Source organism: Seriola aureovittata, chromosome 3, assembly GCF_021018895.1.
Source record: "Seriola aureovittata isolate HTS-2021-v1 ecotype China chromosome 3, ASM2101889v1, whole genome shotgun sequence".
Classification (NCBI taxonomy): Eukaryota; Metazoa; Chordata; class Actinopteri; order Carangiformes; family Carangidae; genus Seriola; species Seriola aureovittata.
In genome coordinates this window covers 19953286-19977908 of record NC_079366.1, presented here as the reverse complement: position 1 = coordinate 19977908, position 24623 = coordinate 19953286, and the positions used below count along the sequence as shown (strand labels likewise).

The following is a 24623-nucleotide window of genomic DNA, read 5'->3' as shown; positions in this document are numbered from 1 at the left end:
TTCTCACAATTATACAGATAAACTGAAAATTAAAACTATTGCCAAACACCACCTTTACTACTGAATTTAGTATAATGTATGACCTAACACTCCTATAGCCGAAACTACTTCTGAAATTATATCAAGGCAGCTCGCTGCTGATGAGGGAAGTCATGTGATAATCAATCATTTCATAGCCCTCACACTCACTTACTTACATGAGTATTTCCATGTTATGATACTTTAGTGGAAACAGTATACTTTTTACTTCGCATTTATTTTATAGCTATAATAACTTTACAGATTAAAACTTTACATTCTAAATGATAACTTAGCATTTAGTGTTAACCACCCAGCATCCAGTGCACAACATCTGTACAGTAGCCTAGTTAAAAATTAGGTCCATCTTGACCGGCTTTAACATTAACAAGTTGTTTATGCAGTAATGCATCATAATAATAATCTTAATCTGATACCTATATGCCTTTGATTACAGAGCCTTTAGTTGTGATAGGGTATTTCTACATCACTGTATGACTACTTTTACTTATGTAAAGGATCTGATTACTGCTTCCATCACTGGTAAAAACAAAATAAAAAAGGAGCCTTTAAGAGTTTAATATCTGTTGTCAAAAGTAGGTTTTTACTTCTACACCTGCAGATGTAGAAGTATTTAGTTTAGAGTTTAGTTGTCTTTTTTAGTCAGTGCCAGTGCTCTACAGTGGTTGCACTTCAGATAGTTCCTGTTTTGTTTTCAATTTTTTTTTTTAAATTCATATTCATGTTACTGACCTCAATAACTGAAGTAGTTGAAGGTTTGGACGATGGCTGATTCCCTGCTCAAGTTGTTCAATTTTCTGTTTTAATATGTGTTGTTATGTGACACTCTGAATTCAACATCGCTCAACACTACATATACAAAGAATGAAATCAGGAACTATTCAGCTGCCCACAGCCATGCTGAATAATCAACATCTAACCAGAATCACACTCATACGTCTAATCATAAGACTATCACCCCTATTGCTAAGAAATCATGAGCTGAGGAGTTTGTCAGCTTGTTGTGCCTTTTGTCTCAGTGCATTTTACAAAAATAAGATGACACATGGCATGACATTTGACAGCAGCAATTGACAGTTGCCATGAATCACATTCAAGAGACTAAACTTCCAGTTTAACAGTCCTGTGTCAAACTGATGGCAAACGTGATGTATCTTATTTTGATATAGTGGCATAACCATTATTCCATCTATGACAAACAATCAGTCTATCTATCCTCACCTTACACAGCACACATTCCATTTACTGACATTCCTAACAAAGGCCTTGCATACAGAGTTTGTGTGGTTGTCTCCTCCGTAATTGACAGCAGTGGTTAAGGAGGTTAAACAAATGAGAAGCATAACATTACAGCTGACTCGCTAACACACATTTATTACTTTTGCTCCTATATTTCATTTCATAACATTAACACATATAGCAGCCAGTGCTTTACACACAATAACTGCTGTCCCTTCCATCTTGGAGACAGACAGGCATTCCAATAATTAAGTGAAAGGCATCTATTGACATGATGAATCCGCTCCTCTACTTCGTTACCACAAATCAGCTGTCAAAAACAGCAACCTATTAAAAATCTATTTTTATCTGCTCAGCAAACACTGACCCAATTTTTATTCTTGTTTGTTCCACTTTGTCACAGAATGACCTAAAACACATCTGTCATATTTTTCAGACTTTTGTTTAATATTCTGTATATTTCCAAAATTTCAGAGAAGACAAAGAGTCCGGATTATCAACCAAGCAGACTGTCCAACTGGCCCACAGTCCCAGGACTCCCAGGGCCCCCAAAAGCTCCAAGCTTTTTGTATATGAATATGACACACTGAGCACAACTGACATAATAAGGGCCTTAAGACAGGATCTGCTTCCCTACCTAAAGCACTGATTTTCATGTCAATATTTTTTTTTCAACTTTGCCACTTGTTGCCTACTGTTTTGGTGCCAGATAAGCCTTCAAAATCATTGATGTACTTCTGAAGCTTTCTGGCTCATATTTCATCACCACTACCTAAAAAAAAGATGCCGCCATCAACACATGGTCTTGTGATTGCCCCCCCATGCAATTTCGGTTGTCGTATTATCCTGTCATTTTGCAATGAAAGTCAATAATTAATAGGCCTACTGCTCTCCTTACAGTTGTCACACTTCATCGACTTAAACTAATCATTTACAGATGACAAAACAATCTCACCCAATGGTCTACTTGGTTGCTGTTGATCTTCATCAACTGATGGGAGTTTGCTCAGTTGCCATAAAACTGTAGATGCTCAAATTTCTATTTTTTCTGAGCACTGTAAGGAATTCTTGCTAATCATGGATCAAAGTTCAGTGAAAAAAAAAGCAAATTTGAACATCTGTTCCATGGCAACTGAGCAAACTCCATCTGCTGATGAAGATAACAAAATGAATCCAAAGATCTAGAACTGCTATTAAATGACATTAGGTGAGATTGTTTATTCAGCTGCTGTTTCCAGGGTTAAGATTGAATTTTGGGAACTCCAGATTGGTCACAGTACCCTTAACATACATGTGCAGTCACCAGTGGTAGAGGAAGTACTCAGATCCTTTTCTTAGGAAAAAGTAGCAGTAAAACGTGTATAGATACTCTGTTACAAAAGTCCTGCATTAAAAATTTTACATTTTGCATTAGCATCATAATATACTTAAAGTACAAAACCTAGGCTAAACCGCCCATTTCAAAATGATGTGCTATTAGATTAGCCTATTTATTGATTTATTAAAGTGTACATCACTTTAATGTTGTAGTTGGTAAAGGTGGAGCTCATTGTAATTACTTTATATACTGCTGGATAACTTGTAAATTTCCCACGCCTTGTCTTAACCTAATAACAATTTATTTGTTGATTCTGTTTTGCATTATTAATCTGAATCTGCAAAATACTAAACTTTTCCAGAAAATGTAGAAGAGTAAAAAGTAGAATAATTCCCTTTGAAATGAAATGGGCGTATAAAGTAGCAGAGAAAGGAAATGCTAAAATGAAGTGCAAGCACTGTATCTCAAAATTGTACTTTAATAGGTTATAGCCTACTATAGTTGTAGCCTACCTTGTTAATTTCCTTCACTGGCAGTCGCGTTTTTATGTTAAATTACCAAACACCAAAAACTCTTTGATATAGTTGTGATTTTGTCATCTCGCAGCTCTGCGGAGACACATACTTCAGGAGTAGGCGCAGTAGGTGAAACAAAATGTGGTGCCTCTGCTGTCAAACACCAGTTGCAGCAGCGCATGCGCACGATCGCGCCACTGCAGCAACAGACGATGACGTCACCCATTCAAAACACAGGCAAGCCCAGACACACACCGACCGAACGGCTGGCAATGCGCCTCTCACTGAATCTACCGAGACAACTGGAGGCTCGGACAAACTGACCGGCACGGTTGAGGACCAACCCGCCACACAACAACACCGAGCCGTGATTATTCAACACGCGCTCTGTGGCGTGTTTTTTTTTTTATTTTTTTATTTTTTTTAATTTTTAGCAGTTCCTTTTCCTCCAATAAGCATCAAGACACCAAGCTACCTGTCAAAGCATTATCTGTCACGGAGGTTATCGCTGCAGATTTCTGGAGACAACAATGATTCTCGCGGATGAGCTGGCAACAGCCGCAGCGAAGGGAAACACGGCAGATGTGGAGTGTCTTCTGCAGGAAGGAGCACAAGTTAACGGGGTGAACTGTTTTGGACGAACCGCTCTACAGGTCAGTGTCACCAGACGAGCACTTCCTCCGCTTCATAACAGCACCTTTTACCTTACACTTCAGCGTGTTTCATGATCATTAACCTCTTCAAATGACAACCAGTAGTGTCGCCAGGGAAGAAATTTTCAAACAGGCGAGTTTAGATATATATATATATATATATATATATATATATATATATATATATATATTTTTTTTTTTTTTTTTTACTTTTTTTTTTTTTGAAAAAGCAACGCATCTCAAAAATGACGCGCGACTTCTTGTAAACTGTAACGACCAAACTTCGGCCTCATATCTTTCGAATAAAAACTTTTCTCCTCTAGAGTTAATGCGTTCAAATTTCTCATCAATCTAAATTAATCAAAACTACATGTTTTTAATGGAGCCTTTACATTTCTCAACAATTTAAATTGACATTGAATGTTGCGACTTTGGATTACTATTCATTTTCACGCTGTATTGTTTTTAATTTTAAGGCCATAAACGATACATCTAAATGCTGTAACTATAGGTGAGGACCAGCTCAGGAGTATTATGTTCACGTTAAAAATAGAAAATATTCTTATCATTACAATGCTTTCAGTTCTTCGTAACTGACTCACAATTCACACACAAAACAAAGCACTCATCCATGAGACTAATCCTGTTCTTTCTCTCTAAAATGGGCTATTACAGCAATAAATGAACACCTTCTTCCGACTAATATCATCCTAAACCAAAGCCTGTTTTACTTTTTTTTAAAGGCTGCGGCATCTCAAAATATAGACGAAGCGCCTGTGTCTTGTGGTGATCACGCTTGTACTGTAGTGAGGAAACCCACAACTCTCCTTTCCTTTCAAGTCATTTTGATAAAATATAATGTCTCTTGAAGATTAAAGAAAACGAAACTAAAATTGTAACGAGCCTTTAAAAGCCTGCTATGCAAGTCATACTAGTCGTGGAACTGTGTGATGTTGGTCTTCATTTTTGCATTGCATTCTCATTCCCACATTTCCACTCAAACATATTGTTTCAGATTAAGTAAATTGTAGTTCATGTGGGACAGTATTTTAACCTTGTTCTGTGCCTTTTTAAATCGCTTTACAAGACTTTTATCCGGAGCAAACTAGTTCACAGTTGTTCTGAATGGGAGGTCTTAATAATGTGATTTACCACATTTACGCAAAAAAAAAAAAAAAAATAGCCAATGATAATAAATAATAAATGCGTGAAAACAGAGTAAAAATAATTATTGGGTGAGTGTGTTTTATTTTATTGCAAGTCAAATATCCATGATCTGGTCCTTATGCTCTCCTGAGACATTTGTGCCTTTGTTCTTTATGTTTTATAGGTGTATGAAAATCAAATGAATCAGAGTTGGATCTCTAACACACAGTTATATTTTTATGAAGGTGATGATGATGGGGAGCACACCGGTGGCTAAGGTGTTACTGAAGTACGGAGCGGATCCCAACGTGGCGGACACAAGCACCGGGACCACCCCGCTGCACGACGCGGCCAGGACGGGCTTTGTGGACACTGTGCGGCTCTTGGTTGAATACCAGGCTGAACCGCAGGCGACGGACAATACAAACTGTCGGCCTATTGATTTAGCCAGAGCGAACGGCCATGAAGATGTGGTCGCTTTCCTGGAGTCTCTCTAAAACCCTCTATGATGCTGTGAGATTCTTATTTCCTGCCACTTGCTCTGAATGGGGACGTAGAGCTCAGAGAAATGGGGCCTGAAGAGGCCTGCAGCCTAAATTACACACCGACTGCTCTGCTGCAAAATACATCTTTATTTATTTGTTTGTTTTTAGCTGAAAATGCATAATTATTTTATTTTTTAACGAAATCAGGGTTATCTATTGGCACGGGGTCGCTGATATGACAAACAACGTGAGATAAGTACAATATTGTTATAACGGTCTAAATGCTGTTCAGGGTATTCAGCTCCGTGGTTTACAGCGACGTTAACACATTTTATTTCACTTTTAACTTCCGTTGCATTGTTCAAAACTTCCCATAAACCAATAAGAAAACCATCAGTGTAGGCTAGTGTTTTTACAGTATTGTATTTTTTAAGGATTGTGGTTCGTTCTTGTCATGAACCTAATGTGGTTACCGAAATTTAAGTAGAGCTTTCCATGTCAAATATTTAACCAAAAGACATTGAAAATGTTTTGCACGTTTGAACATTAGTGTCTTACTGATGCACTATTCTGTAAGCATGAAGCATGCTACGCTGCAGAGACAATGAAGTCCCTTTTCCTGTTTGTAAAAATTATAACCAGATCTTGGATATTATGCACTTTAATAAAATGTCACCTCTTAAGATTTATTCTAAGTGTTTTAAGGAAGGAGGTTAGAAGAAAAAAGTCATCTGGCTATGCTTTACATAATGTGGGAATGACTGGTTTGGGTACCAGAGAATTAAAAAAAAAAAAAAAGAGAGAGACAGAAAGAATCCAGCTATGATTATTTCAGTTTGTATTTCAATTCAGTTGGGAGTTAAACTGTGTGAAATTTCTAACTTTTGTTGGTTAGATGGCTTCTCCTTTGATTGGCTTTTGCTGACCAGATTTTTAAAAATATTTACATAGATCAGATACAGAACAAATGCTTTCCCCTTACACTGCTTAATAGATATCGGCTGAAGGCTCCTTATCCTGGTAAACTGAAGCTGGCATCAGGTGACTTCATTGTTAAACACACCAATCAGATCAAGGCTGATGCAATCATTTATTTATTCATTCATTCATTTATTTTCACTGAGACGTTTGAGGCGATTTTCAATTCATGTGGGGATGAAACATGCTTCTACACATTTTTAACATTTTACTGCATAGAATTTATTCGACAAGTTTGTTGACTTTTCTGTAAGGTACAGAGATGAGCAACTGGATTTTAACATAATTAAGTATAAAAAGTACCTTTCTACACAAAGGATGTCAGGTTACAATTGCACAAAGGATGGGTTGCTATTAGGAGTTAATGATGTCTAATGTATGGTTACCTTGGAGCATAGTAAGAATATGGTACAGAAAAAAATGATTTTGCACACAATTCATGAAATAAGCTACGGTTTGTAGCTACCTTTTTCTGGAGTTAAACATTAGCTTAGATTAGCCATCTTTATGGCTTTATGCAGCCAACACGAGATTTGACAAGACACAGAAAACCTCCAAAAGCCATGAAGGCCATTAACAGTGCTGTTCTGTCTGTTGTGGTTGAGTTTGACTTCCTGTCTGGGTCAGTCTTATAGGCCTGATGGTTTAACACGGCAAATCGTTTTTGTAACAACAGTAAAATCAGTCAAAGTCAGTCCATCATATGTCAAACAGGAGGCTGTTTATATAATGAAATAAATGGAAAATATTATTTCCAGCAAACATTCATGCTCAATCTGAACTGGCTATTCTGGTGGATACATCCTGTGTACACCATTACATTATTTTTGACATAACTTTTTTTTCCTAATTCTTATTTTTAACTCTTATTCTTTATTACACACTTTTTTTTGCACAGGCTCAAGAGCATGCCACCCTGCATTTCACTTAACAACAAACTGCTAATGGAGAGACACTTGTAATCAGTTTAAATTGCTTTGGGATTTTAACATGTTCCCTAACAATTTCAGAACATGACCCCAGGTCTTTGAATAGCCAAATCTCTGTACTCTCATTTATTCAATTTATGCTGCATAATATGTTCATAATGTTGAGACAAGGCAACAAACAGAAAATACCAGAGACTAAATATTTCCACTGTGCAGTGTTATGAGTTTCAGTTGTAGTAAATGCAGAGAAGAAAAAAGAAATGACAGTCATCTAACATGAGTGGTGCTAGAAGGCCCAGCACTCCTACAAAAATGCTTATTTCTTAATATGATGATAATGAAGCTTACAGTATATCAAACATTTTAGGTGTGCCTAAATGTGGACTCACCTGTGTCAGTAAATGTAGTCAGTATATATTTCTCAAAAGTATTCCAAAGACTGATCTAGTGATAGCTGGAAAGGTTAGCACGTGCCATGCAGATCTGATATACAAATGCAATGCTGTTCAGTTTTAACTCATGAAGCACATAAAATAGTCATGAAGAACAAATAAAACTGAAGTATTTCACTAAATATAAAAATATACACGGATAAGCAAAGATAGAAACATGATTTGTATCCTGACTACATTTTGCCGAAGTGTATGCAAGTTATCACTGAAGTAATCACTCAAGTAGTGAATAGGTTCAAGACATCAGAATCAACCTTTAAAAGTATAATATTAGTTATGACTAAGGCAGTAACAAACTATTCATATGCTAAACTTGCAAAGCATTTTTATTATATCCTGCATAAACAGCAATAAAGACACCGATGGTTTACTGGCAACAAATATATGAATTTGAAACGTTTACAGACCACAAAAAATATAAATCCACAAAAAATATCAAGTATAATTGTAAGAAGATTTAAAATCTATTGTTAATCTTTTGAAATGTTTTGTACATAAACATGTGACCGGATTGTACGTTTTCCAGAGAAAAAGGGGTGACGTGTTCATCACTAGAAAGGGGGGGGGGGGGTTTCTATGAGTATTCTGAGTCAAGAAAAAACACTGAAACTTCAGCTGAAGACACAGCACATGCATTATTTATGTGAGGCACTTTCTTGTGATTCACTGATGACAAATCCACAGGCAGAGTTGAGTCTGTTGTCCGTGTCGGAGTCGGTGCGGGTGGTGTCTGGAATCCGTATCCTTTTCTACTTTATTGTTTTCTACACCCTTAGTGTTTTGGTAACATTACTGAAGATTGTGCCATTGACTGCAACAGAAGGAACAAAACCGTTTTTTCCCCGTATTTACGTCTCAGATATATACAGCGACAATGACTAGGTTTAGCTCATGTGAAAGTTGTCTAGCTTTGTTTGTTTCAGGGTACTGAGGCCAAAAGTTTCCAGGAGTTAAGTTAATTTTCTTAGAAAGTATAAGAAAAAAGCAAAAAGGACATAATTATAAACTTTGTTTTAAGTTGAATCACACCTGATGTGTGTCATCATTACCAAAATTCTAGTACAACACATAAAATATTACAGAGATTTAATGCTACACTTTTTCCAAAGTTTAAGTGTTTCCAATAAACAAAGATAAGGTCTGAATAGAAATTACACTACTTACCTTACTACAAAAAGTACTTCAAGCATGATCAAAACTATTGTTGCAAATGTATTTAAAGGCTGCACCCAGTGTAAAAACACTCACTACATTAGTCATGTGGTTTCATACCTTTGAGCATTTTTCAAATGTGCAATGAATACATGTTGATTATTGTGCATGTAATATATTTATTAGTATCCAGATACAAGTATCCAGAGTTAAGACAGTAATATGCATTACTGTATGTTTTATGGTGGTGAAGTTGCAAAGCAACATAATGAGAGTGCCTGAGCTAGCCTCACAGATGGAGGTAACTGTCATTGTTTACGTCAGGCTTTTAGACCTCAAGGTTATAATCACCTTCACAAACACATAGTGTTTTGAAAGTTGTCACGCTCCAGATGGTTTGATTACTCATTTGTGAAACAAAGTTTAAGAGGTGGTGCATTGAAATGGAAGACATTATAAAAAGGAGATACCAGTTCAGGATAAGCAAATAGAGGGTAAACAGCCCCTCCTTCTCAACTTCTCCAAAAGACTTGCTGAGTGGAAATGATTCATCATAAAGCTGACAACTTACTTTCAAGGTCTTCATCGTCTGAGCCCAATCCATCTGACTAATCTGGGGTATTGCAGTCAGCAGAATACTGCTGGCTTTGTTGGCATTCTCCTTCATCGTCTTCATTACATTGTCAACACAGACCTATGACAGAAGAAGAAAAACAACTGCCCTGTGATAAGAATCACTTACAACAATGCAAATGTCACTTGCTTGAGTCACAGTCACTTTTTATGTCCCAATAATGTATTGAGACATGTAGCCTTCCTTATTTGTGCTAAGGAGAATGTTTGCACTGTGAAAAATATTGAATGGAATCAAAAGATCTCGTTGGGCATTTCTGGCAGCAACATCCTTTGAAATCAGAGCTGCTGCTGTGGATACATTATCGGATGTGTTTATACCATTTTCTACATATATTGCTTTTGATTACTTTCAAGGATAAAGATGGTTATATTCTATACTGTATATTTGTTGTGATCAACAAAAACCAACGATGTGCTAAGTTTGTCAATACTTTTTGAATTCCCAAGTTGGTCAGTGGCCACAAGCCCACTGTGTACTCAAGATTTAAATCTTTGAAATGGGTTAATACGTACATTTAGTTTTTAAAAATGCAAAATAATTACCTTAATTCAGCTACTAAAAGCTACAGTACCCATATGACGAACAGCATTTATTTGTTCGGGGACTTTTTTCCTCAGTGGATCAATACACATTGAGTATTTGCAGCAGGAAGCATCATCATCATCATAATGATCATCATAATCAAAGAACATGTCACCTAGTCAAATAGTGTGGCTCATTCATGTGTTTTTAATAAACTGGACCACAATGGAGGTCTTTTTATATTTGGCTACACCCAAATACATATAAGGAAGCACTTAATAAGCTCAAGCTATTGCTGTTTTTGATCTTTTCATGGGGTTTGCTGATTTTATTTATTTATTTATATATATATATAACATTATTATTATTATCTAAATGGAGATTACATGGGGGTTTCCTGAAAGGAATAAAACTGACTAGTGAACAACAGAAATTTGTAAAAATGATGACACATCATATCATCACTTAAAGCTTCACTAAACGTTGATTAATTATAATATTGAATCATCAGTCCACCTTGAATTTCTACTCAAGATAACACAAACACACTGCAATGCACATCCAACACGTCAAGTTAAGTAACATCTTAAACTTGGACACTAAGGTTTAATCACACAGGTGGAAGCAAAAGAGTTCATTCAAATCACTGTCACCACAGGATCTGTCAGTAAGCCACACAAATTTAACAACATAGTGCAGATGTAAAGAGCAGATTATTATTTTTCTCAAATCCAGCTGTAAACCAGTTACTCAGTCTTCAGCCATGTCACCTGCCATGTCTAGGATACTGACAATCACATTATTCACATGACTAGCACCACTACAAGAATGGGGAAATAAAAATCGAGACGCGCATGCTTATTCGTCTGCTTTAGTCACATGCAGAAAACGAGGCCTTGGACAGTCAGTCAGGAATATTCATGTGTGCAGCATGAAATTATGTGATAACATCTTGCAAATAATTCTTATATAATTACTCAGCCAGACGTACAGTGCACATTACAGTAAGTTACAACATTGTTTCCGTCCTGTGCTCAGGTTTATCGCCTGTATCCTTAATTAACCCTTCCCTTTGCTTTCCCTTGCTTTGTTTTCATGTCACACTCAATGACTTGGTTCATGTTTTTGTGGTGTTTGCCTGGAAGAAGACAGTGAAGCTGATGACTCAGTGTGAGTCAGCCTCCTCTGGCAGGGCTTCCACCGGAGGCTGGCAGGCAAGCTCCCTTTGGGGGGGCGGTTAAGGAGGGGGTGGCCAGGAGGTAGTATGAGGCTGGGAGTGAACAGGGGGGGGGGGGCGGAAGGATGTGGCGAGCGTTCTGCAACAGGAGGGGGAAGAGGTCAGCTGCAGGAACTCGGAAGTGGAGTTGTGAGTTGGGCTGGATCAGTGACAAATAAGCCAAAACTCGCCCACACACAGTAAATATCAACTGCAATATCCAGAGTGTCTGACAGAGAGTAGGTCACTCAGAAGCCATAAGAAGCCACAGACACTGTAGTCTGTATTATGTAGCACAAATGGCAAAAACCTCTGTGGGAATTCTATCAGACTAATAGAAGTGAACAATATCTGATCTAGAAACACTCTGTTCTTTATAATATTAAGAAGTTTTAGTGATGTGTATCTTAAATAATGCAGAAAGTTCAACATTGTATTTCAAGTAATTGAAACTCTTTACAATTATAAATGCTCTTTTGTTCCCACCTACAGTTCAACAGTCCTCTGCCAATCAGCTGCAAGGGGAAGGCAAAAAAGTTCAACGTTGGACAGGACAAGTTTATTTTTGTTATTTTTAACAAAAATGTATGTCTGTTATTTATGTTTTTTTGTTAAATATTCTGGAACAATATAAAAATCACCACATAAAGACAATAGGTACCTTAATATAAAGCAATAAAATTAAAGTTATCAAATACTAGCATGTTCTGTGGAAAAAACTGAGCTGATCCCTGCAGTTTCTAAAGAACCTACTTATTACTGTATGCATCAAAGCACTGGAGTCCCTTCAAGCAGGTAAAATAAATAACTCATTAAAGACATTTTTTTATATTCAAAAACAATAAAATACCAGATTGATTATTTTTTTTGTTTGTTTTCAGAAAAATAAAAAATAAAATAATGAGCCCTAATACAGCAACCAAAGAAAATGTTTTGCTCATAGTAAATAGACTTTGAGTCTGCTATGTTTTGTAGCCATGATTATCTGGCTGGCATCACTCTTATCTATGAAACCTGTGCTTATTACCTAGATGTGCTGTGTTGCAATCATATCATAACCTTTACTAGCTCAAAGCTGACTTGGGAGGACAGCATTAAATTGTGCAATAATTGTTTTATTGCGCAGCTTGGCACAAGTAATCCACACCTGTGCATTTTAATGACACAGCACAAGTTTATCTGAAGGAATTTATTTTTGTAGTCAGGTTATTTCCTTGAGGGCCTGAAGGGTTCCTGAACCCTGGGTTGGTAATCACTGTAAATCTGTGGCCAGTCCACTTCATACCAAACAGTTTAGAAAATCAGCTGTGCGTGTAGAGAGAATGGGGTAAATAAATCCCTCAGAGAATAGTTCAACAGTAAAGTCTGGATCTATTATCCATTATCCCTTATGGTACTTTGGAGAAGTCACCAATACTTTGTTCATTTTTCTGTCGCAATTTGTCTGGCTCCAGTACAGAAGGATCATGCCCCCATTCTTAATTCTTCCTACAAAATTGTCATTGGCTCAGTTTTAACTGAAGTTTTAAACTGAGAAAAAACAAAGATGTGGGCAGTGATTCAGAGGTTTGGAATCAGTTTACAGTACTCCATCTGGAAAGTTGGGTGATCACTTATTAAAGATAAAGTAGAAAACCAAATGACCTGCCTTAAGATGACATATACAGCTGATAAATAATAAAGGCCATGTTTAGTTAACATTATTAGCATCCTGGTACCCTGCCAATAGCTTTTACCAAAAAGTTCTCCAGTGATGGTAAGCTTAAGGTAAAAAACAACAATGTAAATACAGTATGATGATAATTCGTTATAAAATAATTAAAAATTTGATAGTGGTTGTTGTACACTAAAACAAACAAAGATCAGGAAGAATGTAATGTCACCAAACTGTGCATCACCCATGGCCAACAGTGACTCACACAAAACGCATCAAACCACTAGAAACGCTGTAGTACCAAAACTGGCTGTTAGGACCTCCAGCCTGCCACTCACCGCCTCCTCATGTTCCTTCCAACAATCGTAGTCTGTTGCCATGGCAATGCTGGCATAGCACAAGCCAGCCTCCTTGGCGAGGACCACCTCTGGCACGGTGGTCATATTGATGACGTCAGCTCCCCACTGGCGGAACATCAGGCTCTCTGCCCGCGAGGAAAAGCGGGGCCCCTCGATGGTCAGCATAGTCCCACGCACGTGGCACTTGACGCCCAGGCTCCGCGCCACTTCCACCAAAACCTGCACCATGATAGAAGAGCTAATAACTGTCCCCATTAAGCTAATGAAAGGGAGACTGTTAACATGGTTTCGATAGCTATTTAACTCATTTTCTAGACTGTGGTGTTGAAGCAATAAATCACCGCCTGCTATGCCATGTGGTATCTGCTGATCTGTAGGCCATTTGCAGATAAGCAAGTATTTATTCTAGAAGCAGGACTGCCCTTAACACAAGATGGTTTTTGTGGACTTTTTATGACTAACAAATACTGTTTAACATAAACAAACTGGAAGTTGAAAGAAACTGCAGGTCAATAGCAATCTCACAGTTGGTACAATTTTATTTCATTTTTAAAATAAAGATTTCAAAATACTTTGCAATACTATGGTAGTAAAAAAAATCTATATGATAATCATCATGGTAATAATAAAATAGTCAGAAAAAACAAGCCAAAATAATATTAATAAATCTGTTTTATATGACATAAAATATTTAACCTGTTTATACATTTATTTTTATTTTATATTATTATTATTTATTTTATTTATAAGAGTTTCAAGGTTTTTCTAAAACATTAAATTAATCCTGTTTATCCTTTATATCCTGTTATCACATTTTGATTGGTTTAAAGACAGAATTACCTAAATCTAAAACAATACTTCAAGTTCAAAAACTGTAACTACATCTCATGAATGTCTCATTGTATACCATTTTTGACACAATTAAACCCAAATGATACATACTTTTGCCATAAAATGTTGTATGTATCTCTTATTAACTTAACTACCATTTGTAACTTAAACTTTTTTCCTGTTAAATACACCATTTTAATGTTTTTTGGGTAATAAGAAAAAATAATGAGAAAGTTAGATAAAAAAGTTTATTTTTAGAATAAACAAACCTAAGTTCAGGCAGTTCAGGAAGTGATATCTATGAAATGGGATACATGTACAGGTATTCATAGACTCACCTCTCTGGTCCTGTTGCAGAAAGGCTCAGCCATGGGGATGTGACACACTCCTGGAGGACTGGAGGCCTGTCCGTCATACAGCGTCTGAGCTCTCTTGGTAGTCCTGGCAAAAAGAGGCAAACAGGAAGTACCAAAAAGTTAGTGTCAAAGCTACCCAGGCAAACTACACTGAACAAAATATTAATGCAACACTTTTGTTTTTGCTCCCATTTTTCATGAGATGAACTCAAAGATCTAAAACATTTTCTATATCCACAAAATAACCATTTTTCTCAAATATTGTTCACAAATCTGTCTAAATCTGTGATAGTGAGCACTTCTCCTTTGCAGAGATAATCCATCCCACCTCACAGGTGTGGCATATCAATATGCTGATTAGACAGCATGATTATTGCACAGGTGTGCCTTAGGCTGGCCACAATAAAAGGCCACTCTGAAACGTGCAGTTTTGCTTTATGGGGGGGGGGGGGGGGGGGGGGGGGGGGGGGGAGTCAGAAAACCAGTCAGTATCTGGTGTGACCACCATTTGCCTCACGCAGTGCAACACATCTCCTTCACATAGAGTTGATCAGGTTGTTGATTGTGGCCTGTGGAATGTTGTTCTTCTTCAATGGCTGTGCGAAGTTGCTGGATATTGGCAGGAACTGGAACATGCTGTCGTATACGCCCAATCCAGAGCATCCCAAACATGCTCAATGGGTGACATGTCCGGTGAGTATGCTGGCCATGCAAGAACTGGGATGTTTTCAGCTTCCAGGAATTGTGTACAGATCCTTGCAACATGGGGCTGTGCATTATCATGCTGCAACATGAGGTGATGGTCGTGGATGAATGGCACAACAATGGGCCTCAGGATCTCGTCACGGTATCTCTGTGCATTCACAATGCCGTCAATAAAATGCACCTGTGTCCGCCACCATGGGCCACTTGATCCACAACATTGACATCAGAAAACCGCTCACCCACACGACGCCACACACGCTGTCTGCCATCTGCCCTGAACAGTGAAAACCGGGATTCATCCGTGAAGAGAACACCTCTCCAACGTGCCGGACGCCATCGAATGTGAGCATTTGCCCACTCAAGTCGGTTACGACGACGAACTGGAGTCAGGTCGAGACCCTGATGAGGACGACGAGCTTGCAGATGAGCTTCCCTGAGACGATTTCTGACAGTTTGTGCAGAAATTCTTTGGTTATGCAAACCGATTGTTGCAGCAGCTGTCCGAGTGGCTGGTCTCAGATGATCTTGGAGGTGAACATGCTAGATGTGGAGGTCCTGGGCTGGTGTGGTTACACGTGGTCTGCGATTGTGAGGCCCGTTGGATGCACTGACAAATTCTCTGAAACGCCTTTGGAGACGGCTTATGGTAGAGAAATGAACATTCAATTCACGGGCAACAGCTCTGGTGGACATTCCTGCTGTCAGCATGCCAATTGCACGCTCCCACAAAACTTGTGACATCTGTGGCATTGTGCTGTGTGATAAAACTGAACATTTTAGAGTGGCCTTTTATTGTGGCCAGCCTAAGGCACACCTGTGCAATAATCATGCTGTCTAATCAGCATATTGATATGCCACACCTGTGAGGTGGGATGGATTATCTCTGCAAAGGAGAAGTGCTCACTATCACAGATTTAGACAGATTTGTGAACAATATTTGAGATAAATGGTTATTTTGTGGATATAGAAAATGTTTTAGATCTTTGAGTTCATCTCATGAAAAATGGGAGCAAAAACAAAAGTGTTGCATTCATATTTTTGTTCAGTGTACATATGCTCTTGGGTTCAGTTGTTGCAAATTACCCAAATCCATATAAAGTAATGATTTAGTTTCATTTGCTTTGTAATGGAAGTTGAAAAAACAAACTGAAAGGACAGAAAACAGGCATCCACATCTAAAAATACTAAATGAGTAGAAAGGTTTAGCAAACACTTTTTAAAAAAATTATTTTTAAAATTAAATTTAGAAATTGGAAATATAGTCAACATGAACACTAATGATATCATGAACCAAGCAGCAAAGTCATAGTATTCCCTATTCTGTGTCATAATCATAATTTCTAAACAGCCAGTGTTAGTGATAACTAGATTTACCACAGTGGCTATTATTAACCTATTTAAAATGTTATGAATAGTCCTTTCACAGCTATCCAGGACTATAAAAGCATTTAGAGAATGGCAGCACCCTGCTCTCCATCTTCATGCCGACAACTTTCCTCCAGTTTCCAGCTCTACTGAGTCAGTGGGGTTCCACCAGGCACAGCGCCAGTCTGCCTCCCCCCATCTCTTTATTGAGGCAGCTCAGGAGTACACAAGAGACTGACTCACTTAGCCCACTGACCTGAGACTATCGCAGTTTCTGTGCCAGCCTGCAGCTTAATTTGTAAACACTGAATTCTATGAGGGTACAGTTGTATCAAGGTATATACTGTAGGTCATTATAAAACAGGGTAATCAAAAAAATAGATTTCTTAGTAGTACTGATTCATGGCAACTTTGTATTGCTTATATTTTCCCTGGGATTAGCAAGTCATAACAATTATCTCAGACATCCAAAATATGCATCTCACCATCGACAGTAATCTGTTAAATTGTTGCCCAACCCTATCTCTTACTCATAACCCTGGCACTGTTTGACTAAAGTGCTTCACTATTTTCAGCAAGCTGCAGCTCCACCCTGCTGAAAAATCAATAACACTAGTGTGGGGGATAAACCAAGAGTTGAGTACAATGCTTGTTCATGCTATAGAGGGCAAGTTATCGTGGCCCGGCATTTCATTAGCAGTGTCATTTCAGAATCACAGTTGTAAAGAATGGCTCCCACAGCCTATACTTATATACAAATATTTAGAATTGTTCCTAAAATGTAAAAAGCATGTGCTACGGACACCTACACATTAGATACACACTGCAAATCCTCCAACATCCACTCTATCTCATCAAGTAGGTACAGCTTGTTATGTGAAATACCTACAAGCTTTGGGAAATCACAGCATTATTCAGACTTTTATTTCCTTTGATTGTAGTTTGTAAAAAAAGGACATTATTCAGTTCTCCTTCAGTCCTGTCTTTGTTTTGAGGATATTTTGACAAAAGGTCCTATGTGTATGTTTATGAAAGAATAAAAATCCGGTCACTATAATATTTAAGTTAAGAAGTTAGAGAGAGAGTTTGTCTTTTTTAAGATGAGGCTGTACAAATAAGCACTTCACTAGATGAGGTCATTTTTGATTTATCTAGCAATTAGCCCAGGGCTGCTTCGAGTTATCTGAGGTTTTCAATATACATTATTCTGTTAACATTTTTAAATATAGATGCCATGAAAAACAGATCAACTAAATGTTAGCATTGAGATGTGACTTGATCAGTATGAGGAATTTCAGCATTTTTTTTTTTTTTTTTATATATAAAAATAGTACAAAGCCAAGTGAAAATGAAAGCAAAAGAATCTAAATCACTAGGTCAAACAAAGAGGATTTGGAACCTCAGTACAAAAAGGCATTTTAAGGCCTATGTGGGACTGTAAAGCTTAACACTCGACAAGTGCCAATAGCACTAACTTACATATGTAACAACCAAGTGCTTGGTTTGGAGCCACAGAAAACAAGTAAGCTGAGGTCATGACAACAGTTTTGGCATCAATAAAGTGAAGCCTTCAGAAACAAGCCGTCACATGTTGCGGGACAAGTCTGAGCAGGTCCCAGCAAGCAACTTCCTCATTTCTGATAAATAGATCGTGTCTGTGCTTGATACTGGTAGTCAGGCTATTCACTGGCTTCACTAACACAGGCAAGCAAAGCCACAGGCAACGTGATAAACTTGTGTACAAGTGTGACACGACTGTGGGAAGGCAGTTTACTACTCAATTCAATCTAAGTTCGACCAATTGTATGCCAACTTACTGGTAACAAGTAAGCCATCCCATTTAAACAGCATCCCTCACATACACATATCGAGTTATTGAATGGAATTTGTGCAATCAGCCAACTGAGACAACACAACACTCACACAGGGTCATGCTCTTTGTACACTACACGTAACATACTTTTGAGCCTTGAGGTCAGATACTGCTGAGAAAGAATGCGTTCTCATGGAAGGATAATCTCAGGTTTACCAGAGTTTTTAACGCTAAGGAAGTATTCATAATCACCTACTGCAATCTGAGCCACTGAGACAGAATACCTGCCGTGTTCATGTGCTGGGATCACTAGAAAGCTTTGAATGAGTGTAGAAATATAGGAGTATTTCTGATGCTTGTATTTTGACTGAAGACATGAACACAATGAGGTATTCATTACACAGTAATCAGTCTACCTGCTAAATTTGTGGTCAACCCAACATTAACTTAAACCTCCAATGAGAGACCTTTTTTTTCCACTTGAGGGCAGCAAAAAAAATAAATAAAAATAAGAAATTCTTCACTGAAAACAGCTGTCTGCTATAGCTAGACTGAGAGCAGTAAGAATGAACTGAAACCGTTAAGTTGCAGGTCGGACAGCTAAACAATGAGCTGGAATTTGCTTTAAAGCTCCAAAAAGAAGAGGAGGTGCCAATTCAGGTGATAATTCTGTCACATTTTCATTTGATACATTATTATGAAAATACCAATTATAGCTGGTTTAAGTAATTAGACAATAACAGCATCAATAGTTATTACTTACACTAAATCAATTCATTTTCAAACCTGAATAATTGAAAAAAAACTTATATGAAAAAAGCTCAACATCACAGCTTCTAACAGATGATGGTGGATAATACCTCAGTAAAATTAATGAAGGAGAACTGATGGCTCATAGGCCAGAAAGCGATACACTAAATAGAATATGGACAGACAGTAAGGAACTTCAACTGTTAACAAAAATATCTCTGTAGTTTGTGCTCCACAACGCTCTGCCAGCATATTAGTGTTAACCGTTCCCATAAGTGGAATGTCTCAGTGACTACATTTTTAATTCTCACCAAAGCCCTAAGCAAACTGACACTTGAGAGCTCAACAAAATATCAAACAGAGGTTAACAGTTTTTTTCTCACTGTACAGGATAGTAAACAAATATTGGCTTTGACAAATGTGTCAAACAGGGTGAGTCAAGTCCTTCCCCAATTCTCACTCAGCTATCTGGACGCTCTTGTCACACAGTAACATGAATCTTATCAGTGAGATTTGTGGGAAGATGCTTGAGTTGTTGTACAGTAAACCTCTTGTACAATTGTTACATAATAATTATTACCTACTCCCACTATATAGTAATTCCTCCTGAAAATGATGACTATTTTCTGGCCCACGTCCAAAGATAGCTGCTCTGGCTTTTGGATGATGCTTCACTTTAATTAGTAATTAAATTACTAAGTATTACTAAGTAAGTAAATCAATTTTTCATGGCATCGACTCCACATTTCTATGGAATTCTGGTCCATGCTGACAGGACTGCGTCACATAATTTCTGCAGTTTTTTCAGCTGCACATTCATGCTGCCAATCTCCTGTTCTACCACATCCTAAAGTGTTCTATTGGATTCAGATCTGGTGACTGGGGAGGTCGCTGAAGTACACTGCACTCATTGTCAGGCTCATGGAGGCAGTTTGAGATGACTTTTGTTTTGTAACATGGCGCATTATCGTGCTGGAAATAGGAGATGGCAAAATCCCTGCAACCTCTGCATGTCACCCCAGACTCGAAGCTAATCATCGTCCTATGAGCAAGGAACTATGGCAACTGCAGGGAAGCAGCAGTTGTGGTACTAGTAAGAGTGCATTTATGTGCAGAGTTTCCTTACAAAAGATGGCAAGAATTGTCTACCGACAGGCTAACTAGCTTTCAAATCTCCTCAGACTGCGGTTTGTTGTTGCGTTGTGCTTCCTCTTTGGCCCTCTCTTCCTCATCATATGATAGACAGATGGCTCATCTATCACCTGCCAAATCAGGTTAATCCCTCTGTTCAACCTGTGGGTAATCTTCCTCTAGTGGCCACATCCAGGGAGGTTCACTACGGCCCCGATATTGGTCACAGGAACATCAAGCTGCTTGGAGATGCTCTTATAGCCTTGAACATGCTAGGCAAACATTTTCTTCCTCATCTCCTCAGACAACTCTTCTTTTCTTTCTCCTGTCCATGTTCAGTGTGGTGCGCACAATGATACAGAACAATGAAGACTTTTCTCCATTTAAATACAGTGAATGGCTAATTATAAGATTAAAAGACACCTGTGATATTAATTGAGGACAATAGTCTGCTTGTAATATCACCACAATCCATTTATTTATCACCACTTAATAAGTACCAGGCATTGTGTCCGGGCCATTTTAGCAGATGGTTTCACAGCTTCTTTCATTCTACGGAAAACCAAAGGCATTTCCACATGCACGACAAAAGGGTTTTTCAGGAATAACGGAGCTTTGTCTCAATGAAATTTCTTTCAATGAGGAGTTGGTAAGGGTACCAACTAGGACTGTCACTGTTTCTAAAAAATCATCAAGTTCAAACAAATTTGACAAGACACGGAATTCGCTCAAATTAATTGACAGCATTCTACAAGTTTGTGCTAAGAGGCCTGCTGAAGGCGACTGTGCCAAATACTTGGCAGTCAGACAAGTTTATAGTCGGAGGTGCCTCCGTTTTCTAACTTGGGTGGCAAGCTGTTGTAGTGTAAGACAGATACTTTGACAAAGTCAACAAACAACCTTGTCTTTGTTAGTTACTTTGCCATCAATGGCCTAGAACCCAAAATACTTCCACACACTGCTTCTCAGATGCTTTGTTGTCGTGACTGTCTCAGGACGGCTTTGCTTGATATTGTACTAAAACAACATAACATCATAAGCTCGAGGGGTCAACAGGGCATGCCATGGGTCAAGTTGATACTGAAGTTTTAGAGCGCCCTCTGATGGATTACAAGGCAAACTACTTCAAACTGTCTGTCGCACTTGAATTCAAACATTACGGTTTGAATATAACCACACACACAAACAAATGTTTCAAATTTCAAATAAAAAAAAAATGACAGCCCTTGTACCAACTCTGCCTGTACCTTTTGCTTTTAGTACCTCATTTAAAGAGAACCTCCTTTCAAGTTATGCCAAGTAACAGAGAGCAAAAAAGCTCACGATAAAAAAATACATGTGAATTGATTTATGACATTTTGAAAACAAAGACTTTTTTTGTATAATAATAAAATAAAAGAACTGTCCAAATCCCCTGTGAACCTCATTCTATTCTTTTCTTTCCTCTTCCTATTCCTTTTCCTTTTGGCCAACATATCTATCCTGTTTAGAGTATCTTAGTCCCGGGAGAAAATGGAAGAAAAAAACAAACATCTAAACAATAACCTGCTAATGTGGTCATGTCACACTCACCTGTCAATGAATTGATCTATGATGACAATGTCTCCTGGCTGAATCTCTTCCCGGAGTGAGCCACAAGCCGTGGTAACCAACAGATGTGTACAGCCCTCTTCTCTCAATGCCCAAATATTGGCCTGGTAATTCACATTGGATGGCATTATGGTGTGTTGTCTCCCATGCCTAAGGAGTAGAAAAAGCAGCAATCAAGATATACATGGTTTACACTGACAATTAAATGAAAGAATTCTAAAAATGTATCTACTGATTATTAAAAATATATGGACACAAACATGAACCTCATTTTAAAATGGATTGAAATGTTGTGTAAGAGATGCAAACAGAGCATATTCTCCAGTATATTCAATAAGTGCAACATTTTTCCACTAGATGGTGCTAACAGGGAAAACAATTCCCATTTTAAAGTAAAGTAATCCTAACAACATTTCTTACCTTGCAAGGAGCACACATTCCACGTTTTTTATTTTCCCCAGTATCAGGGCATCAGATGGCTGTTCAAGAATAGCAGGACAATCAAATTATACATAAAACAGTGCTGTAAGGAACTATATTACTGGCTAAAATGCCAGTAGAGCTGCTCCATTAATTGAGCCGTTTTAAAGATACTTTGGTCCACAAATTCACTTACCTTTCCGTATGGTGTATCAACATAACGTTCAGTCCTTCCCTCCAAGATATCTGGATCATCAAGGCCTGAACCACCAATAATTCCAATCTAGACAAAAAAAAAAGAAAAGAAAAATGTCATCAACAGACTAAGAATTAATATCTGACCAGTACATTTTACCTGACATAAAACTTTTCATAATGTGTTTTACAGAATAGGGAAATTAGGGCAAGGATGAAAACACAAAATAGCAAAAAAAATAAATAAATAAAAAAAATAACGTAGTGTTTCAAACTATATTGGCACACATTCAAATCAGTCACTATTTAATTTCCAATTAGCAAACTCCTCTGATGACAAGACCTGATGCTGTTATTTCCCTCTAAGGGAGAAAGCTGCCTGTGTTTGTAGTCAACAGCAGGTAAGTCTATTTAATCAAGTACTGTACATATACTTAAGCATCACTACATTTCAGAGGCAAATATTTTAGGGTTACAACAAACGATCATTTTCATTATCAATTAATCAACTGATTTGTTTTTTGATTAATTAATGAATCACTGTGTCTATACATGTCAGAAAATTGTGAAAAGTTAATGTTTCACTTTTAGGAGGATGTGGTTTGTGAGCCACGTTCTGAAAATGCCTTGTCTGGGGGCATATAATCCTAGGTATCATATGAGTGCAACATTTTACCACACTTTACTCCATATAAGGTTAAACTTTATCCTAAACATTCATGTGTGAAGATGCTATTTGACACCAAAATCCACATTGTTGCATGTTCTTGCCTAATTAATGTTACACAGATATTACTTTCCACTACTTAGCTCATCCTAGATTTGAACATCATTACAATCTAAGTCTATGCTTTCCTTGTACCCCCTTATCTATAAAGACCCTGGGTACCCTAGCTACAGATGATAGCAGTGGCTTCATCTAGACACAGTCATAATAGAAGTTAAACAATGTCTAACAAAGTAAAGGTTGTTATGACCTGAACTCTTGGGAGTGTTAGTGAGGTTTAGGAAAACAAGAGGAACACTGCATTTGTTTCAAGTGGTTGTACCTAATAAACTGGCAACTGAGTGAATGACAATATAACATGGACAGAGGCCAATCTGCTTGAAAAATGATCATTTTCAATTGCAGCTAAGCACATTTTGCTGATAATACTTGTAGTTCTATAAAGTTTTCAGTGTGGCTTTGCTACTTCTCCTTAACTTAAGGACTTGGATACTGCTTTCACCACTGTTTGACAGCATGCTGATATCTGTCACGATGCAGTGGGTCAAAGCTACAGGGTGAACACGTTTCACAGCAACATTACCAGAAATTGTTCACCTATAGCTGTTTAAACAGTACCACACCACACACACACACACACACATACAGAGAGAGAAGCCTTCCAGTTAGCCTGCTATGTTAGCTTGTCTGTTTCCAGCTATCGCCATTTACTTTAAAGCCTGCAGACTGTAAGCACAGCTTCGCTAAAACGATGCTAACATCTAAGAGCTTTTTCCCGCACTTTAGGTTTGTCACAGCTGCACATCTGGGGTGAAATTACCTAGCTATGCTTTCTCATTGATTTCCCTCTGTCAGCGTGTTCAAACACACAATGTGCAACGAATAAGGTTTAAAACATAACATCATGGTTTAGTTTATTACCTTAATTGGCACCGTGGAAGACATGTCGACTGTATTCTTGCCTGTAAAAGTGAAGATATTACCAAGTCCTGTAGAAGACGCTTTATAGCTACCACTGTTCACAACATCCGCCAGGATAACGGACATCAAACATTTGTCTTCCTGTTTAATTTGTTTGCTTTCAAAATAAAAGCTTAGACCTAACCTACATTTACTTGTTATTTTAGGTTAATTATCTTGTTTATTTCATTGCTGACCGTTTCACAAAGCAAACTATACTATTTATTTAGCTTTTTATTTACCTTGCAGGGAGCAACGTCTGTAATACATAGATGCTGGAAAATAGAAAAAACACATTAAACATCAAAAAACAAGTATCTTTTGAAATGGTCTGCAGCCCTGACTGAAGAATGGTGTGTTTTGTAGTAATAGACTAAACCATGCAAAAACAGTAGTCATTTTATGTATTTTATGAATGTGGCCATGACAGAAAATTTATTTTTTAAAAGTAATTACAAAAAATAAGAACTAGTTTAATATCCAACA

The 24623-nt window shown here is 37.7% G+C and overlaps 2 protein-coding genes across 2 annotated transcripts; one reads left to right on the top strand and one right to left on the bottom strand.

The window, feature by feature from the left end:
• The first annotated feature begins 3330 nt into the window (after positions 1–3330).
• On the top strand, positions 3331–6084 carry cdkn2a/b (cyclin-dependent kinase inhibitor 2A/B (p15, inhibits CDK4)). The gene is made up of 2 exons (XM_056372270.1): positions 3331–3764; positions 5156–6084. Exons 1-2 carry the CDS (start codon positions 3642–3644, stop codon positions 5405–5407), a joined length of 375 nt encoding a protein of 124 aa, XP_056228245.1. The 5' UTR covers positions 3331–3641; the 3' UTR covers positions 5408–6084.
• A 382-nt stretch (positions 6085–6466) lies between these two features.
• mtap (methylthioadenosine phosphorylase) lies at positions 6467–24212 on the bottom strand. The gene is made up of 8 exons (XM_056372269.1): positions 24099–24212; positions 22452–22538; positions 22256–22314; positions 21818–21985; positions 14464–14566; positions 13274–13513; positions 9478–9600; positions 6467–8565 (listed from the first exon to the last, which is right to left on the bottom strand). Exons 1-8 carry the CDS (start codon positions 24120–24122, stop codon positions 8527–8529), a joined length of 843 nt encoding a protein of 280 aa, XP_056228244.1. The 5' UTR covers positions 24123–24212; the 3' UTR covers positions 6467–8526.
• Positions 24213–24623: the final 411 nt, after the last annotated feature.